This window comes from Micromys minutus (genome assembly GCF_963924665.1).
Source record: "Micromys minutus genome assembly, chromosome: 15".
In the NCBI taxonomy this organism is placed as follows: domain Eukaryota; kingdom Metazoa; phylum Chordata; class Mammalia; order Rodentia; family Muridae; genus Micromys; species Micromys minutus.
Window position 1 is genome coordinate 1,480,900 of NC_137984.1, and position 14,766 is coordinate 1,495,665.

At 34.3% G+C, this 14,766-nt stretch overlaps 1 protein-coding gene across 1 annotated transcript in view; it reads left to right on the forward strand.

Moving 5' to 3' along the window:
- Positions 1-14,766, forward strand: part of LAMA2 (laminin subunit alpha 2) — a 551,725-nt gene that overhangs the window by 313,899 nt on the left and 223,060 nt on the right. Inside the window, exons 16-17 of the mRNA XM_080929510.1 lie at positions 3,921-4,034; positions 8,059-8,186. Coding sequence (XP_080785636.1) covers positions 3,921-4,034; positions 8,059-8,186 — 242 coding nt within the window. The remainder of the gene's footprint in view (positions 1-3,920; positions 4,035-8,058; positions 8,187-14,766) is intronic.

Consider the following 14,766-nt stretch of genomic DNA (forward strand, 5'->3'; position numbering starts at 1 on the left):
GTTATCACTAATGTTCTGGGGTGTGGTTGAGCAGACTACAAAGACCATCATGTGTTAGTTTTAGCTTGATAACTCAACAGTTTATACCGTCAACAGCCCGTCATATTACCTTATTACTAAGATATTCTCTTTTATTTGGGTTTGGGGACACAATGCTGCCTCAGAATTGAGGTGGGTTATTTTTGATTATCAAATTTTACTTCAAACTGCTATAGTAACAAAATATTAGTGGTAATTCTTCATAAAGAGCAACAACCTTTCAAATAAATAAGATCACAAGATAGTATTACAACAGTATTTTGGTCTATAGAGGGTTTTTTAAGATTATTACAGTAAGTCTTATAATAATATAGGTTGTATGCCCTCTGTATCTAGTAACAAAAAAATTCCTCTTGCTATAATAACTCATCACAGATACATTTTTAACTCTATGCTGAACACTGACTCTAGACTATTTTTTCTATTATTTTTGTCTCTCATTGTGTTTTACATCATATGAATTTCTATGACTAGTTTTTAAAATGTTTTTGTGCCTAATGTTTTTTATTTGCCTTTCTGACAGATGGAGAAGTAAAAATAAAGTGGGTTAATAATTGGTATTAACTACTTTCCAGATTTATTTTTATTTTCATTTAACTGACAATTTTTTATCAGAATTTATAATTGAGACAATTAAGGCCTTAGACATAGATGTTTGAGTATTATCAATGTTGAGTATAAAAGTATCTCTGATGGTGAGAAGATAGATCTTCAGTTAAGAGCCGTTGGCTTCTCTTTCAGATGATGCTGGTTCTGTTTTCAGCTCCCACACAGTAGCTCATAAACAACTGTAACTCCAGTCCCAGGGAATACAATGCTCCCTCCTAACCTTCTGAGGCACCAGACACACATGATGAATAGACATACAGGCAGAGCATAAAGTCAATAAATACAATTTACTATTTAAGTAGCTGAAATAAATAAATAAAAGGTGCTATGAGTGGATGTGTGAGTGTGAGTATACAAAACATGCAGGAGCTACATTTTAAAAGTGAGGATAGGCTTTCTGTGGTGATGTTAAACTGAATGTTGAAGAATCAAAGCACCAAAGCAAAAAGGAGAGTGAACTGATAAAAGCTATGAGTGTGCAAATATAGCCAGAGCTTAGTAAGCAGGGCAAAGAGTAGCCTATTGTGTGACTTACGGAGCCTGGGCTTGCTAAATAAGAATGTGAGATTTTATTTAAATGTCATGGAACGTAATGAGAGGCTGTAATTTGATAAATGACAAAATGTGATGCCACCAGTTGAACTGGAGATTTGGAAAGGGATATTTTGATTGGTGGAAAGAGAAAAATTAGGAGACAGTTTGAGAAATAGGACTGTTTGGATAGTCTATGAGAACTAACCAGGTTCTAATTAGAATTCAGGACTTGAATAAGCACATATCTCCAGTTTTATGTGTGTTGCGAGTCAAGTCATCAAATAAGTTATTCAAGTAAGAACATGTGGATTGAGAGAAAGAGCAATGTACTGAGGACTTTTGATGACAATCCACTGAATCCTAATAAGAAGAAGGGCAAAGAGAAAGGTTGGAACTTTCTGGAAGTGTAAAGGCTAAGAGTTGGAGACAGAGGCAACTGAGGGAGAGAAGGCTTGCCAGGTCACATGACGATGATGAGTGGAACAGAATGGAGTCCTGGGATTGTATTCGGCTATCTTGAATTTTTGGGCAAGAGAAAATGCAGTTTTGCTTGAGTAGACATGAGAATTTGAGTGAAATGTGCAAGATCACTGAACAGGAAAGGGATTCAGTTTTTCTAGAAACAAGAAAGTCACACATTATGAGGGTGATTTTGCTGCTTTTGTCTTATGTGATAATTTTACCTGAGACAATGTTTTCACAAGGAGATTAATTATTCAATTACTAAATTCTGAGAGACAGGATGTTGTAAAAACATAAACCGGTACTAGAATCTGTGGAAAATAATACTTTTAGAATACTCTGCCCTCTTCATTCCTATTTTTTTAGAGGGGGCATGGGTGGAGAGATGTAGATATATATTTTAGTGCTAGTTGGCTTATAGTAGAAAGATGAGTATAAAGATCCTAATTTTTCTATGAGTATTAATATCTATTCCATGGTTAAGGAACAGTGTATCAGTTACTTTTCTATTGCTGTGAAAAAGTATAATGACCAAGATAACTTACAGAAGAAATTATTGTGCTAATAGTTTAAAACATTTATAGGCTATGATGGAAAAGCAAATCACATTATTAGGAACAGCTCAGAGATCACTTCTTAATTTGCAAGTAGGAAACAGGGAGCATGCTGTGAATGGAGCATAGTCTTGTGAAATACCAGAGTCCACTCTCCCCCATAACATAACTCCTCAAGGAAAGCCACACCTCCAAATCCTTTCTAAATAGGTCCACAAAATGGAGACAACATTCTCAACTGTATGAGCATATGGAAGTTATATTCATTCAAACCACTGGAAAGTATAAGTAACTGGAATGCCTTTAGAAAGAGAACTGATTCAAGTACATTTCAAAAACACTGTTAAAAAAAAACAAAAAAAAAAAAAAAAAACATTTTTTTAAAGAATGTGCCCCGAGGACCTGATTTGACAAAAATAAATTGCTTCTTTTTTTCTTCCAACATCTTCACATTTTACCTCCATCCGAATGGTGTAGGTTTACAGGAAAAATACATGTTAGAGAAAGAATCATTTGTATTAAAACAGAAAAATTTACTGAAAGGAGAAAAGAAATTAGAACCATTGTCCCTGCTCTGCTCAAATTAAGAGGAAAGTGGATTTTGTTTTCTCCTCAGATAAGAAATATTAGTATATCTTTTTCTTGTTTGTTATTGTTGTTCAAATAGATATTTCCTCACATCCTGAGGCAAAAGGGTCATTTCTAACATGACACAGCATGGTTCTATATAGTTTATTACTTCAGTGGTTTTCTCTACTTTCCATCTTTCCCCCCAAAAAGGACCTTTTTGACATATGATGGTATATTTAACCAACCAGAAACATAGTAAATAACTCACAAGATGCAATTGCAACCTGAAGGTATCATAAACTTCTAGAGGGCAGCAATATTTGCACATTTTTTATATCTCCTCCCATCTGTGAAAGTCCACACATATAGGCAATGTGATAAACAGTGACAGGAGGTGTGGCATGCTCTCCCACAGGTAAAACCTGCTGTGCAAATATTGCTCTGTAATTTCTTTTCTGTTTCCAAATAATTTTGCTTCAAAAATTTTTTTAAATCAGTCAAATAACAAGAAGTAGCAAGGTAACATATGCTGAATAAGTCCCAGTCTATTTTATTCAAATTTAGGGAAGCAGAAAGGAAAGAGGAAATGAAAGATGAAATACATGAGTTCTGAACATGTACCAGTCACTGGGTATATTTTCAAGGGAAAGAGAGTAGGCAGGTGTGTCTTCCAAATGATCCCAAAGATTTTATGTAAGTAGCAGCCTTAGGGACAGTCAGTATGCAGGGGAAGGGAGTCCACGCCAAGCACCTACCTGTGATGACACTGTACTTTTCTGCTCTGGGATTCTGTATGGCTCCTTTCCTATAGGCTGCTTCTCTCGGTGCCCTTCCTTCCCTTTCCTATCAGTGCTTTTGTCTTTGAGACTGTCACATTTCAATTCCTTATATCTGTGCTTTATTTTACTATTTCAGAAGAGACACCAAGCTAATGCTTCCTCTAATCCCATACCTGCCAGTAACAGTAAGGTCAGTACGAAGCCCCAGTGTCAGGGGTAATAGTACGGTCGGAATGTTTCAGTAATGGAGCCACTTTGACAAGCACATTTGCTGAGTTTGCTGCCTGGGTTATTTTCTATTATCAGAAGAAAAGGGAACTACCTTCCTTTTATTTTAATACTGAAAAGTGACCGGACCTTATCTTCCTTTTAGGCGTGTTGGCCCCGGCACCGAAGAGTTAATGGCACTATTTTCGGTGGCATCTGTGAAGCATGTCAGTGCTTTGCTCATGCAGAAGCCTGTGATGACATCACAGGAGAATGTCTGGTAAGTGTTTCTCTCTTGAAGATACTGATTGATAAGGCAGAAATTCCCTCGGCAAACCCTGGAATTTGATTGCTACCTTTGCAACCTTGAACATGTGGGTCAAGAGGTGATGTGTTAGACATCTTTATCCAGAAGTGAGTTAGAAGCTAAAAATGCTCTTTCATATGTGATCTCCCTAGCAACTATAAGAAAGTGGTTTTTTCCATATTGTCTAACAAATGAATTAGGATCAAATATATCATTATAAAGAGTAGCTAATGACTCAGATAAAAATCTACTCAATATATATGCTTTCTGTCTTCTATAAATCTACCTAAAGTGGACTGTTGTAAGCACAAACTGATTTATATCCCTATAACATGAAAAAAAAAAAACATAAAATGCAACCATTAAAATAAAAACAACTCTCATTTTTATACTTTAGGGGTTTCATTCACTTTGAAAATCGGGATATATTGCATATGTCTATTTGAACTCATGAGCATTGAGATCAGTTAAAATGCTATGGGTAGATTTTTAAAATATTAAGCATATGCTTAAAATATAAGCATCTTCAGCAGATTGTTCCTTCTTGTACAATTGTCTGTGTATTGTTAACCAGACAATAGACTGCACAAAGTGGTGAGCTCTGCCCACGCTGCTCAGTAGTTCAAGGCTTGGAGAGTTTCTCAGAGCAGACATCCAGGGTAACTCCAGGGCACATTAGCTTTATATTGTCTGACAAGGGATGAAGCTTAAAACTACACCTCTCATGGTATTGCTTTCACATACGCACAATTTGAAACAGTGACAGTTTGGAGGAATACTATATTCTATTCTTTTAGCAGAATTTAAGGCAGATTCTGTTGTCTGTAATTACTATGTGGTATTCCTCTTGACCAATTCTCTGCTTTCTCCTGTACTTGAGTACTGCTGGGAAAAATCCCAAGTGGAAAAAAAAAAAACAGGGCTTTTGTTCCAACATAATTTGGCATTTCACTTTATTGATGTGTTTTCTGTTTTCTCTCTATCAGATCATATTCAATTGCATAGCAGCATAAAACATCATGGCTCTAATTTGTGGATCAGTAGCTATTTCAAATGATGGTTTTACAAATAAAAATACTGAGTAATTTCCATTTTAATTATATGACAGTCTTTTAAAATGACTCTGGGGAAAATATTGAATTACCTTTAGACACTTTATTACTGTGCAAAATAACTAACATGAATTCGCTTTACTTACCCTGAAAGGACAAAAAATATATATGTCACAATACAATCCTCATAATGACCCACTAATGCATTATATGAACTTGAGTCCATTAAGATTAATCATACCTTGATGTAGGTCTATTTGATAATATGATAATCTGCAGTGTAGGAAACATTTATTTCAGAGCAAAATAAATAGCTCTTGAGCAGAGTGCTAGGGGTAGGAACAGTAAGGGAATTGGTAGACAGAGCAAACCAGGTTATTGACGGTGAGGGCCAAAAAGAGAGAAGTCCACCTTTAAATAAAGGAAGGGGCTTGGAGAAGCCATGGCATCTTAGTAACTCAGACTCTTTCTCCAGAGTTTGCTGTGTGAGCTAGTGGTCATGTAGGCTTTTCTGGAGATGGGAAAGTCCCACTTCCCTGTACTGGAACTAACTGTGCTGAGTTCCCATTTTGAATATATCAGTTTTGATACAATCTACATGGAGCAATATTAGAATATTGTGTATGAAAGGAATTTTTACTGCTCAGTCAAGTTTTCATTTTATTATTCTTTTTATTATTCAGGAAGATTTTTTCCCACTATTAGAGAATGTAACATCAATATTTTAGTGTGGCTTACCTTTGATACCTGACTATAAGTGAGCACTTTGGACTTCAAAATGGGATCCAGGCTCCTGCCATAGAGTGGATCTGTATTGCGAGGGTCATCTTGACTCTAGTGTGCTGGAGAAAAACCAGGGAGCATTTCACACTGGGGAGGTGTCTGGGTCTCAGTGCTTTCATGATCTGAATCGCTAGCAGTGTTTAAAAGTCACATTGATAGAAGAGCTAGCTACCTATAAAAACAGGCAGCTCATCAAAGGAAAACATCTATCTTTCTCAGTTTTGATTTTCATTGTGTTGCTTGTCTGATTCTGGCTCATTTTTTATTACAAACGTACTTGAGTGTTAAGATTACTCTTGTTTCTGTTCAATGAAAGATAAAAGTAGAGAGTCTAAGGAACATATTGCATTAGTTTCTCTTTCAAATCTGCAGTTGGAGACATGCAAATTATCCAAGGTTTTTCAGTTGAACTTCAGAAATTCTCATTTTGGCCTGGTTACTGTGTAATCAGCCTAAAGATCCTGTTTTTTTTTTTTTTTTGTTTGTTTGCTTGTTGCTGTTTTTAAGGTTTTATAGATCTAATTTTTATGATTTCACCTTAAAAATATGCAAAAAACAATTTTTCAAAGATGAAGCAACTTCTTAGGTTTTTTAAAAAATAGGCAATTTAAAGTAAGCTTGGAAAGTGAGAAGGGTCAGAAAGAGCCAGTCAAAGGGAAAACCACAAACTGCAAATGGACCCTTAGTTATTGCATGATAATTGTTAACAGTAAGACTAATGTCTGTACTTTAAAAATGTTTGCTAAACAATTTTAAAATAATTTTAAATAAAGCTTATTTTAAATACACCACTTAAATGTAGAAAAAATCTATTTACTTGTAGTTAATGTACTTCAACTCTTTTACCTCACAGAATTAAATGGGAGGTTCAAAGTTAATTGAATAAATTATATTTTGGATTTCTTTCAACAAATAAGTCTGACCTCTCCAAGAAATTTTAACAAGTTGTTCTCAGAATTGTATCTTTATTTATTTATTCTTATCCTCCTATTGAGTCCATTTACTAAATATAATTGAAATGATTCTTATTTTAAAACATCAAAATAAATAATATTCAGAATGTCATTAACTCAGTCTATTCCAATGGTCATAAAGGTTAATAACTTTATACATTCTATTTAAGGTTAATTTATACTTTAGCTATTTCTCTTACAGAATTTGTCTACTGATCATAAAATAAAGGCTGCATACTCCTGGAGTCTATGAACTCTTTTGCATTATGCATGAAAAATTTTAATTGTGTATCTTCATTAAACTGAAACATGTTTCCATAATAATAAATGCACTTTGATCATTGGAGGCTAATGGTGTCAAGCTCTTGGAACCCTCAAACACAATTCTACTACTTGGCCACTGAGTTATTTACCTGAGTCTCAGACGTGGTGACTTTTATAGATGTGTCCCAACCCAAGGAAGGTAGCTAGTTAATATGAAGAGATCAAGAAGTAAACTATTTTATTATATTTTTGAAAAAGACATGTTTCCCAAAACAAATGGCAAGAAAATAAAGTTTCTGCTTTTCTTATTTCTAAAGTCAATAGTTACATATTTGTAGTATAACTACATATTGTAATTAAATAATGGTACATGCATAAATATATATATATGTGTGTGTGTGTGTTATATATTGTATGTTTAAATTATTTGTTTTTAACATTTAATTATGGACCAAGCAGTACCCTCATAAATGTCATATGGGAATGCATTGTCTAATCCACTAAATTCCAGATTATTGTCTAAGAGAGCAAGTCAAAAGAGACTTATATACTGAGCTACAGTTCTCATTAAACCAGCATTTTAATGTTGTTACAGCTTTATGCTTACACACACACATACACACACACACACACACACACACACACAACCTATACATAGCCTTATGAAAAAGAACAAAATGCAATGTTCTTATTAAAAATGTTTCTTAATGAATTTTGGTCATGTTTTAAAATTGTGTTATACTAAAACTAGAGTGAAGTTGTAAGGTAAATATTAACTATGTGTTAATTAATTTCCAATGTTATTTTCCTGTCGTAAAATTTAACATTGAATGTGGGAAATTATTCTCCCCAATGGGAACACACTAGTAACTCTGTAGAACTATTTATTGCCATGTGCTTGTGTTTGAGATGAAAGTAAAGAACTGGTTTGCTCTTCCTTCACAGAACTGTAAGGATCACACAGGTGGGCCATACTGCAATGAATGTCTCCCTGGTTTTTATGGTGATCCTAGTAGAGGAACCTCTGAAGACTGTCAGCCCTGTGCCTGTCCACTCAATATTCCATCAAATAAGTGAGTACCAGATTTTCCTTACTACAAAGCTTCCCTTCCACTGCTACAGATGCACATTTGATATCAGAACAGACTATGTGAATTTCTCAAGAGGGTAATGGATGTTTTGAAAGGTGAAATATTTACCGTTATTGCCATTTCCAAAAACTTTGCTATTTCAGCTATAGATCTGACTTAGAATCTAAAAGATAAAAACTCAAATGAAATTTCTAAATTAATTCTAAAGAATAGACACCTTTTTGTACAAATCTATACTCTTTATGAATAATCATTTGTTGTAATATATTTATGTTATATATGCCTAACTAAACTTGTTCCATGACTTACACTGTATCATAAATGAACATTGAACTCTGAGCAATGATTACTGTAGTGTCTTGCATAAATAATGTAGAATTTGAAAAACAAAAGCATAAGCTTTATAATCAATCTCTTTCATTTGTGCACTTACAGAAGTAGTCTACTGGAGCAGACATTTTTAAAAGAAAAACAAACAAACAAAAAAAAAAACCCAAAAATACCTTAACTGAGTCTTTTCTTTATGAGAAAACTCTATTTCAGTTCCTAAAATGGCACATTCCTAAAGCTTATGCACATGTAAATAAATGGCCCTGTGACAAACAAACAAACACCATTATTAGGAATACCATATTGAACATAAATTAGTATTTTTATAAGCAATACTTATAAATATGTGTCATTTTATTTCTTATTGTTGTCATTCATGATACTGAAAGATAAACTGAGAGCCTTAGTATGCTGACTGAGTATGTACTCAACCACTGAGCTCAAACACTAGCTATGCTCAAATGAAGAAAAGTTCATTTGAAGAGGCATTTAAGTTCATTTAAGGCAAAGTTGATGCTTAATAAACCTCTTGCTATAATACATTTTTTTCAGTTCTGTCCACATGCTGTGATAACATCATAGAGCAGAAGTTTAAATATTAAAGAAAATCTTATCAGCTGTAGCCTTTTAACATGAGAATTTGATCAAGTCAAGCAAACTCTAAGGCCATATTCAAGACCTCCCAATGCTAGATGGTCATCTGTTAGATTCAGAGGGTAGGAGTCCAAGCAAAAGACTTGGAAAATAATTCTACCATTCATTAAGTCCTACCGAGAACTGAGGTTCCTGCTATTCAGAATCTCTGAACACTTTACCCTCCCCTCCAACTGCCCTTTACTGAATTTACTGCTGGCAAAAGGAAAGGACAAACTTTTTAGTGAGGATAGGCTGCCAGAGCCAGACATAGACCAGAGCACCATGTTTAGGTGTTTCATCTTCAAAAATAACCCAGCAAGGTCGATAGTATTGTTCCCATTTTTGTAGATGAATAAATGAAGTTTCTTAGGAGAAGATCACATTTTGATGCTATATCTAAAACTAGAATTCCTTGGCTTCATGCTAACTCCACACTTCCAGATGCAAATCTTTGAGCAGGTTACCAAAATGTGACTTCATTCACCACTGAGCTAAGCCCCTGGTGGAGCTGTGTGAGAATTACACAATTCAAAAGTATAAAGAAATTAAAATACTGGATGGCATGCCAAACTGAGCATATTTAAAGGAACTTATCCAGAGTCATAACTTCAACTAACCCATTGAAATGTGACATTATTTAATCTCATTATTTCCATTCCTCTGCAGTGTATGTTAAAGAACTTTTTCGCAAATAAAATATATATTTTAAGTAATAATACTAAAATCAATTCAGGGATCTGTCTGATAAGTTAGTTACTAGAGAGAACAAGAGGTTGAAAAGAAATGAGATGTAGGTTCAAAGTATTTCTAGCATTCAGTGAATGAGTCTAGACGGACAAAGAACCAAAGAATTTTAATCAATAGTGTTGTCAGAGAGCAGAAAAAGGGAATGAAGGAAACTGGAAAACAAAGGCTGTAAGAGAACAAATGAAGGAAATTTCTCCCGAAATAATGGTTACACCAGTTTGTGCTGGACATAAGGTGATAAGGTGACAGCTGCTCATTCGAAGGGTTCACCTTCAAATACAAGGCCTCTGTGTTTACTGTATATGAATGGTATTGTCGAAACCATCCACCTATACATAAATATCACAGTTCCACATCAATCTTTACACAGAACAACAGATGGGTGGTAGCTGGGATTTTCCCACAATACATCTTCCCAGTCAAAACAATGCCAGTATGTGCACGGCTATCAGTTAAGTAATACTGACCACTCATTGTATTATGGAAATCCCACCCTTGTATACTTAAAAGTATAGAGATGATTGGATGGAAAGACATAGGGATGTCCTCTCAAATCTCTGACCCTCTCAAATCTGTTGTACATTGGAGAAGAAGAGTCCTCTGGGAGAGAAGTTACTTGGATGATTATAGGTAATCATGACCCATGTTTCTTTTAGGTTTGCTGTCTGTCTCTTTTTATAATAGTTCTAATTATTTCTTCCTGAGAAAACAAACTCAGCAAGCATTATAACCCCATCCATCCTGTCAAAGGGATTGGAATCCCAGTGTATAATGATGGTGTTTCCTAAAACAACTGCATTCCAGTTTGGTTTAATTATGTGGTTAAATTTTCTAAAATATATACATTAGCACTAGCAACATAGGGCAGAATTAATTTTTAGAAACCAGATGTCCTTCAGTAGATGAATAGATACAAAAATTGTGGTACATTTACACAATGGAGTACTACTCAGCTATCAGAAACAATGACTTTATGAAACTCTTAAGAAAATGGATGCATCTAGAGAATATCATCCTGAGTGAGATAACCCAGTCACAAAAGAACAGACATACTATATGAAGTTTAAAAAAAAAAGAAAACAAAAAACCATTATGCTTAATCTTTACACACCAAGAAAACTTTGACTAATTCCAGGTTACATCTTGTTTTACATGTTCTTTATGCTCATTGTAACTAGTAAGATCTTAATGCACACTATCAAACCTTTAAAAAAAAAAACCAAGCACTGACAAAAATGCATTCGAATACTTTTATGCAAAATGCTTAAAATCTGTACATTTATCTTTGTTTTTTTAAAATAAAGTTGTTCAATTAAAAAAAGATAATTTTATCAATAGTAACTATTTAAATGTGCCATAGTCTTTTTATCTTTAAGAGTAGATTTGTGAGAAGAATTATCACCTATTTTAAATTACAGATTGTGGTACTTTGTAAACAAAAGTAAGAATAAATGATATTCCACATTATTTATAAGTTATACATAGTTATCAATTATATATTCATAAGTTTTGTGGCTAAAGCCATGCAGTCTATTAGGTTGAAAAGAATTTACAAAATTATTATAAAGCAGCTATAGAACTGTAATGGAAAAGTCTTTACCTAATATCGAAAAACCTTCAGTAAAAAAATCAAAACTATTCAGGAGGTAAAGCTACTGGTAAAGGAAACCATTTTTATAATTGAAAAAAAATCCTAAAAACCTTTACTGTTATAGTCTTTGCTAGGTCCTTTGAGGTATAATTGAATATTCACAGTTAATTTATAAGATGAGATTTGAATTTTCACAGCTTATTCAGAAATAATGAAAAAGAGCTAAAGGTTGCTGCAACCTCCATTTGAAGTACAGCCTTAATGATAACTTTATCTTAGTGATTTATCTCTTAATCCCTCGTCATAAATCTTAGAAATTACAGGCATTTGGGCTCCAAATTTCTTAGATAATATTGCTAAATAAATCAAATGTGAAGGAAATAAAGTTAGATTGGTATGATTATTCAGATATATGGATATAGATGGGCATGTAATATATAAATTGTCAATATGGATCACTTTCACCAGCTACTTACAATGTGTACAGTTTGTCCTTTTCATCTTAGTGATGTACATATCTTACCTATAGATAGCAACTAAAGTAATGAAATTTACTTCTGGAGGAGAAATACACAACATGTAAGCACTTCAGTTTAAAACTTATATTCGTTAAGTTTTAGTTACAAAGCTCATAGTTTATAGACAAAATCCATGAATATCTTTGCTCAAATGTTTACATTGTACAAAAATAGATACTATCATTGAAGTATTTTGAAATGTCCATTGAAATGTACAGTGCCTTTAGAGGGATTGTTTTCACAATATAGACATAAGTTAGAGCCTTGATAAATCCTATGTACCACTATCATAATAATAATAATTTGGTGGACATCAGCAATACTAAGTAAAAGCTATGTTTGTAAAACAGTGAAACATTTCTAGAGCTTGGGGAGATGGTTCAGTGGATCAAGTTCTTGCCATACAAGCATGATGACCAATGTTTAAATTCACAGCATCTATGTATGAGCTAACCAGGCATGGTAGAGACCAATGGTCTCAGCAATCAGAAAAACAGAGACACAATATCTGAAGAGCAAGTAAGCTACCTAGCTAGGCAAAATTGGTGAGCTCTGGGTCTAGAGAGAAAGAGACAGACCCTGTCCCAATAATTAAAGTAGATAATATGTCAAATAACCAGCATCAGTTTCAGGCCTCTACAAGCATACAATGTATCCTGTCATACACATATGCATTCATACATATGCACACACACATAAAACATACATATGGACACATCTACACATGTAGTAATTTTGAATTATCAAATTTGGTAATTATAATTAGGATATGTATCTGAGGAAAAGCTATAACAGTATATTCCATGATAATTTAATGTTGTTTTAAAACAAAGTTAATTATGCTTGTACATGTTAATTTATTTTTACATATAGATACACATAGTCATGTACGACTGTGCATATTTATAAATAAGTCCTTGTACATATTCTATGACAATTTAATGTAATTTGAAACAAAGCCAATTATAGTTGTACATGTGAATTCATATTTCATATAGATTCTCACATAGTCATGTATGATGGTAATTATAAATATATAAATATGTATAAGTACATACATACATATTTATAAGTCCTTGTACATATAATATATGCTTGTCTATTGAGAAAGGCTGTACAGTTCATTCCCACAGCTTGCCTTTCTTCCAACCTTTGCTCTTGGCTCACCTAATGTTTGAGATCATGGGCTGGAAAATCTATGAAGCAGGATTTTTTATTCAGTTATTGATACATGAGCCAACTAGTGTTCAGTGGCATAAGGTTAGAATCTCTTGAAATCAGAGATGATCTCTCCCGTTCTTACAGCAATTAGCTCCACATGTGTGCCAGAGTCAGTGTGAAGATGCCTACTCTGCCAGTCCAGACTCCCAGGGCAGCATTACTGTGCACATTAGTTCTTGTTCTAATTTTACTTATACTGTCCCATGTCATATTCTCTGTGACTGTGACCTTAATTACTCTATGAAAGAAATAATGCTTAATTACCATTGTTTAGAGCATATGAAAGCCATTTTATTTTTTTAAACCTAAAACTTTTTAAAATTAGATATATTTTATTTACATTTCCAATGTTATCCCCTTTCCCGGTTTCCCCTTCATAACCGTGCTATCCCATCCCTCTCCCCTGCTTCTATGACAGTGCTCCCCCACCCACTCCCTCCTGCCTTCCCACCCTAATATTTCTTATACTGGGGCCTTGAGCCTTGGCAAGACCAAGTGTTTCTCTCCCCAATGATGCCCAAAAAAGTCATCCTCTGCCACATATGCAGCTGGAGCCATGGGTCCTTCCATGTGTACATGTAAATAGTGGTTTAGTACCTGGGAGCTCTGGTTGGTTGGGCTTGCAAACACCTTCATCTCCTTCAATACTTCCTCTCACTCCGCCATTGTAGACCCAGTTCTCAGTTCAGTGGTTGGCTGTGAGCATCCACCTCTGTATTTGCCATGATCTGACACAGACTCTCAGGAGACAGCTATATCAGGCTCCTGTCAGCATCATGTACTTCTTGGCATCAGCAATATTGTCTGGGTTTGGAAGTTGGATATGGGTTGGATCTTCAAGTGGGGCAGTCTCTGGATGGCCTTTGTTTCAGTCTCTGCCTCAAACTTTGTCTCCGTATTTCCTCCTGTGAATATATATATCATAGAGAGATATTTTTTAAAAAGATTTTTATTTAAATATACCATGGCAAGTAAGCATTTGAGCTTAAACTTAGGAAATCTCATCAGCAACTTTGAATGACAGGTGGTTATAGCTAAGGAGAGGATCAAATGAAGACCCCAAATTTATGGATTCCATGTAGATTTTTCTGGAATTAGTATGCGACCTTGAGGAAGTAAAATTATGAGTGTCTCAACCAGCTCATGGGATTCTGCTAAAATTCAGTACAGTTATGATAAAAAGTACTCTGAAACATAAGAGCCAGTCAAATAAAATATATTGTTATTGCTTAATATCTTTCCTGAAAAAGTATTGCTCTCTGTCAGTGAGCACATTTGACTTTACTGCTGTTAGTTTTAACTGACAGGAGAGTATTTTTTTTTTTTTAAGAATTTGAAATTTATTTTAGAAATGGTTTTAAGGTATCAGAAGCCTTGTCAGTCAACTTTCACATGTCTTGATGGCACACTGGTTTAAAATTCTTAAAAAAAAACAATTCATTGGTTTTCATATAGTCACTGTATGGAGTACAACAAGGTTGAAAAACATGTCTTTCTCCTTGGAGGTCCCTTTCTCCCT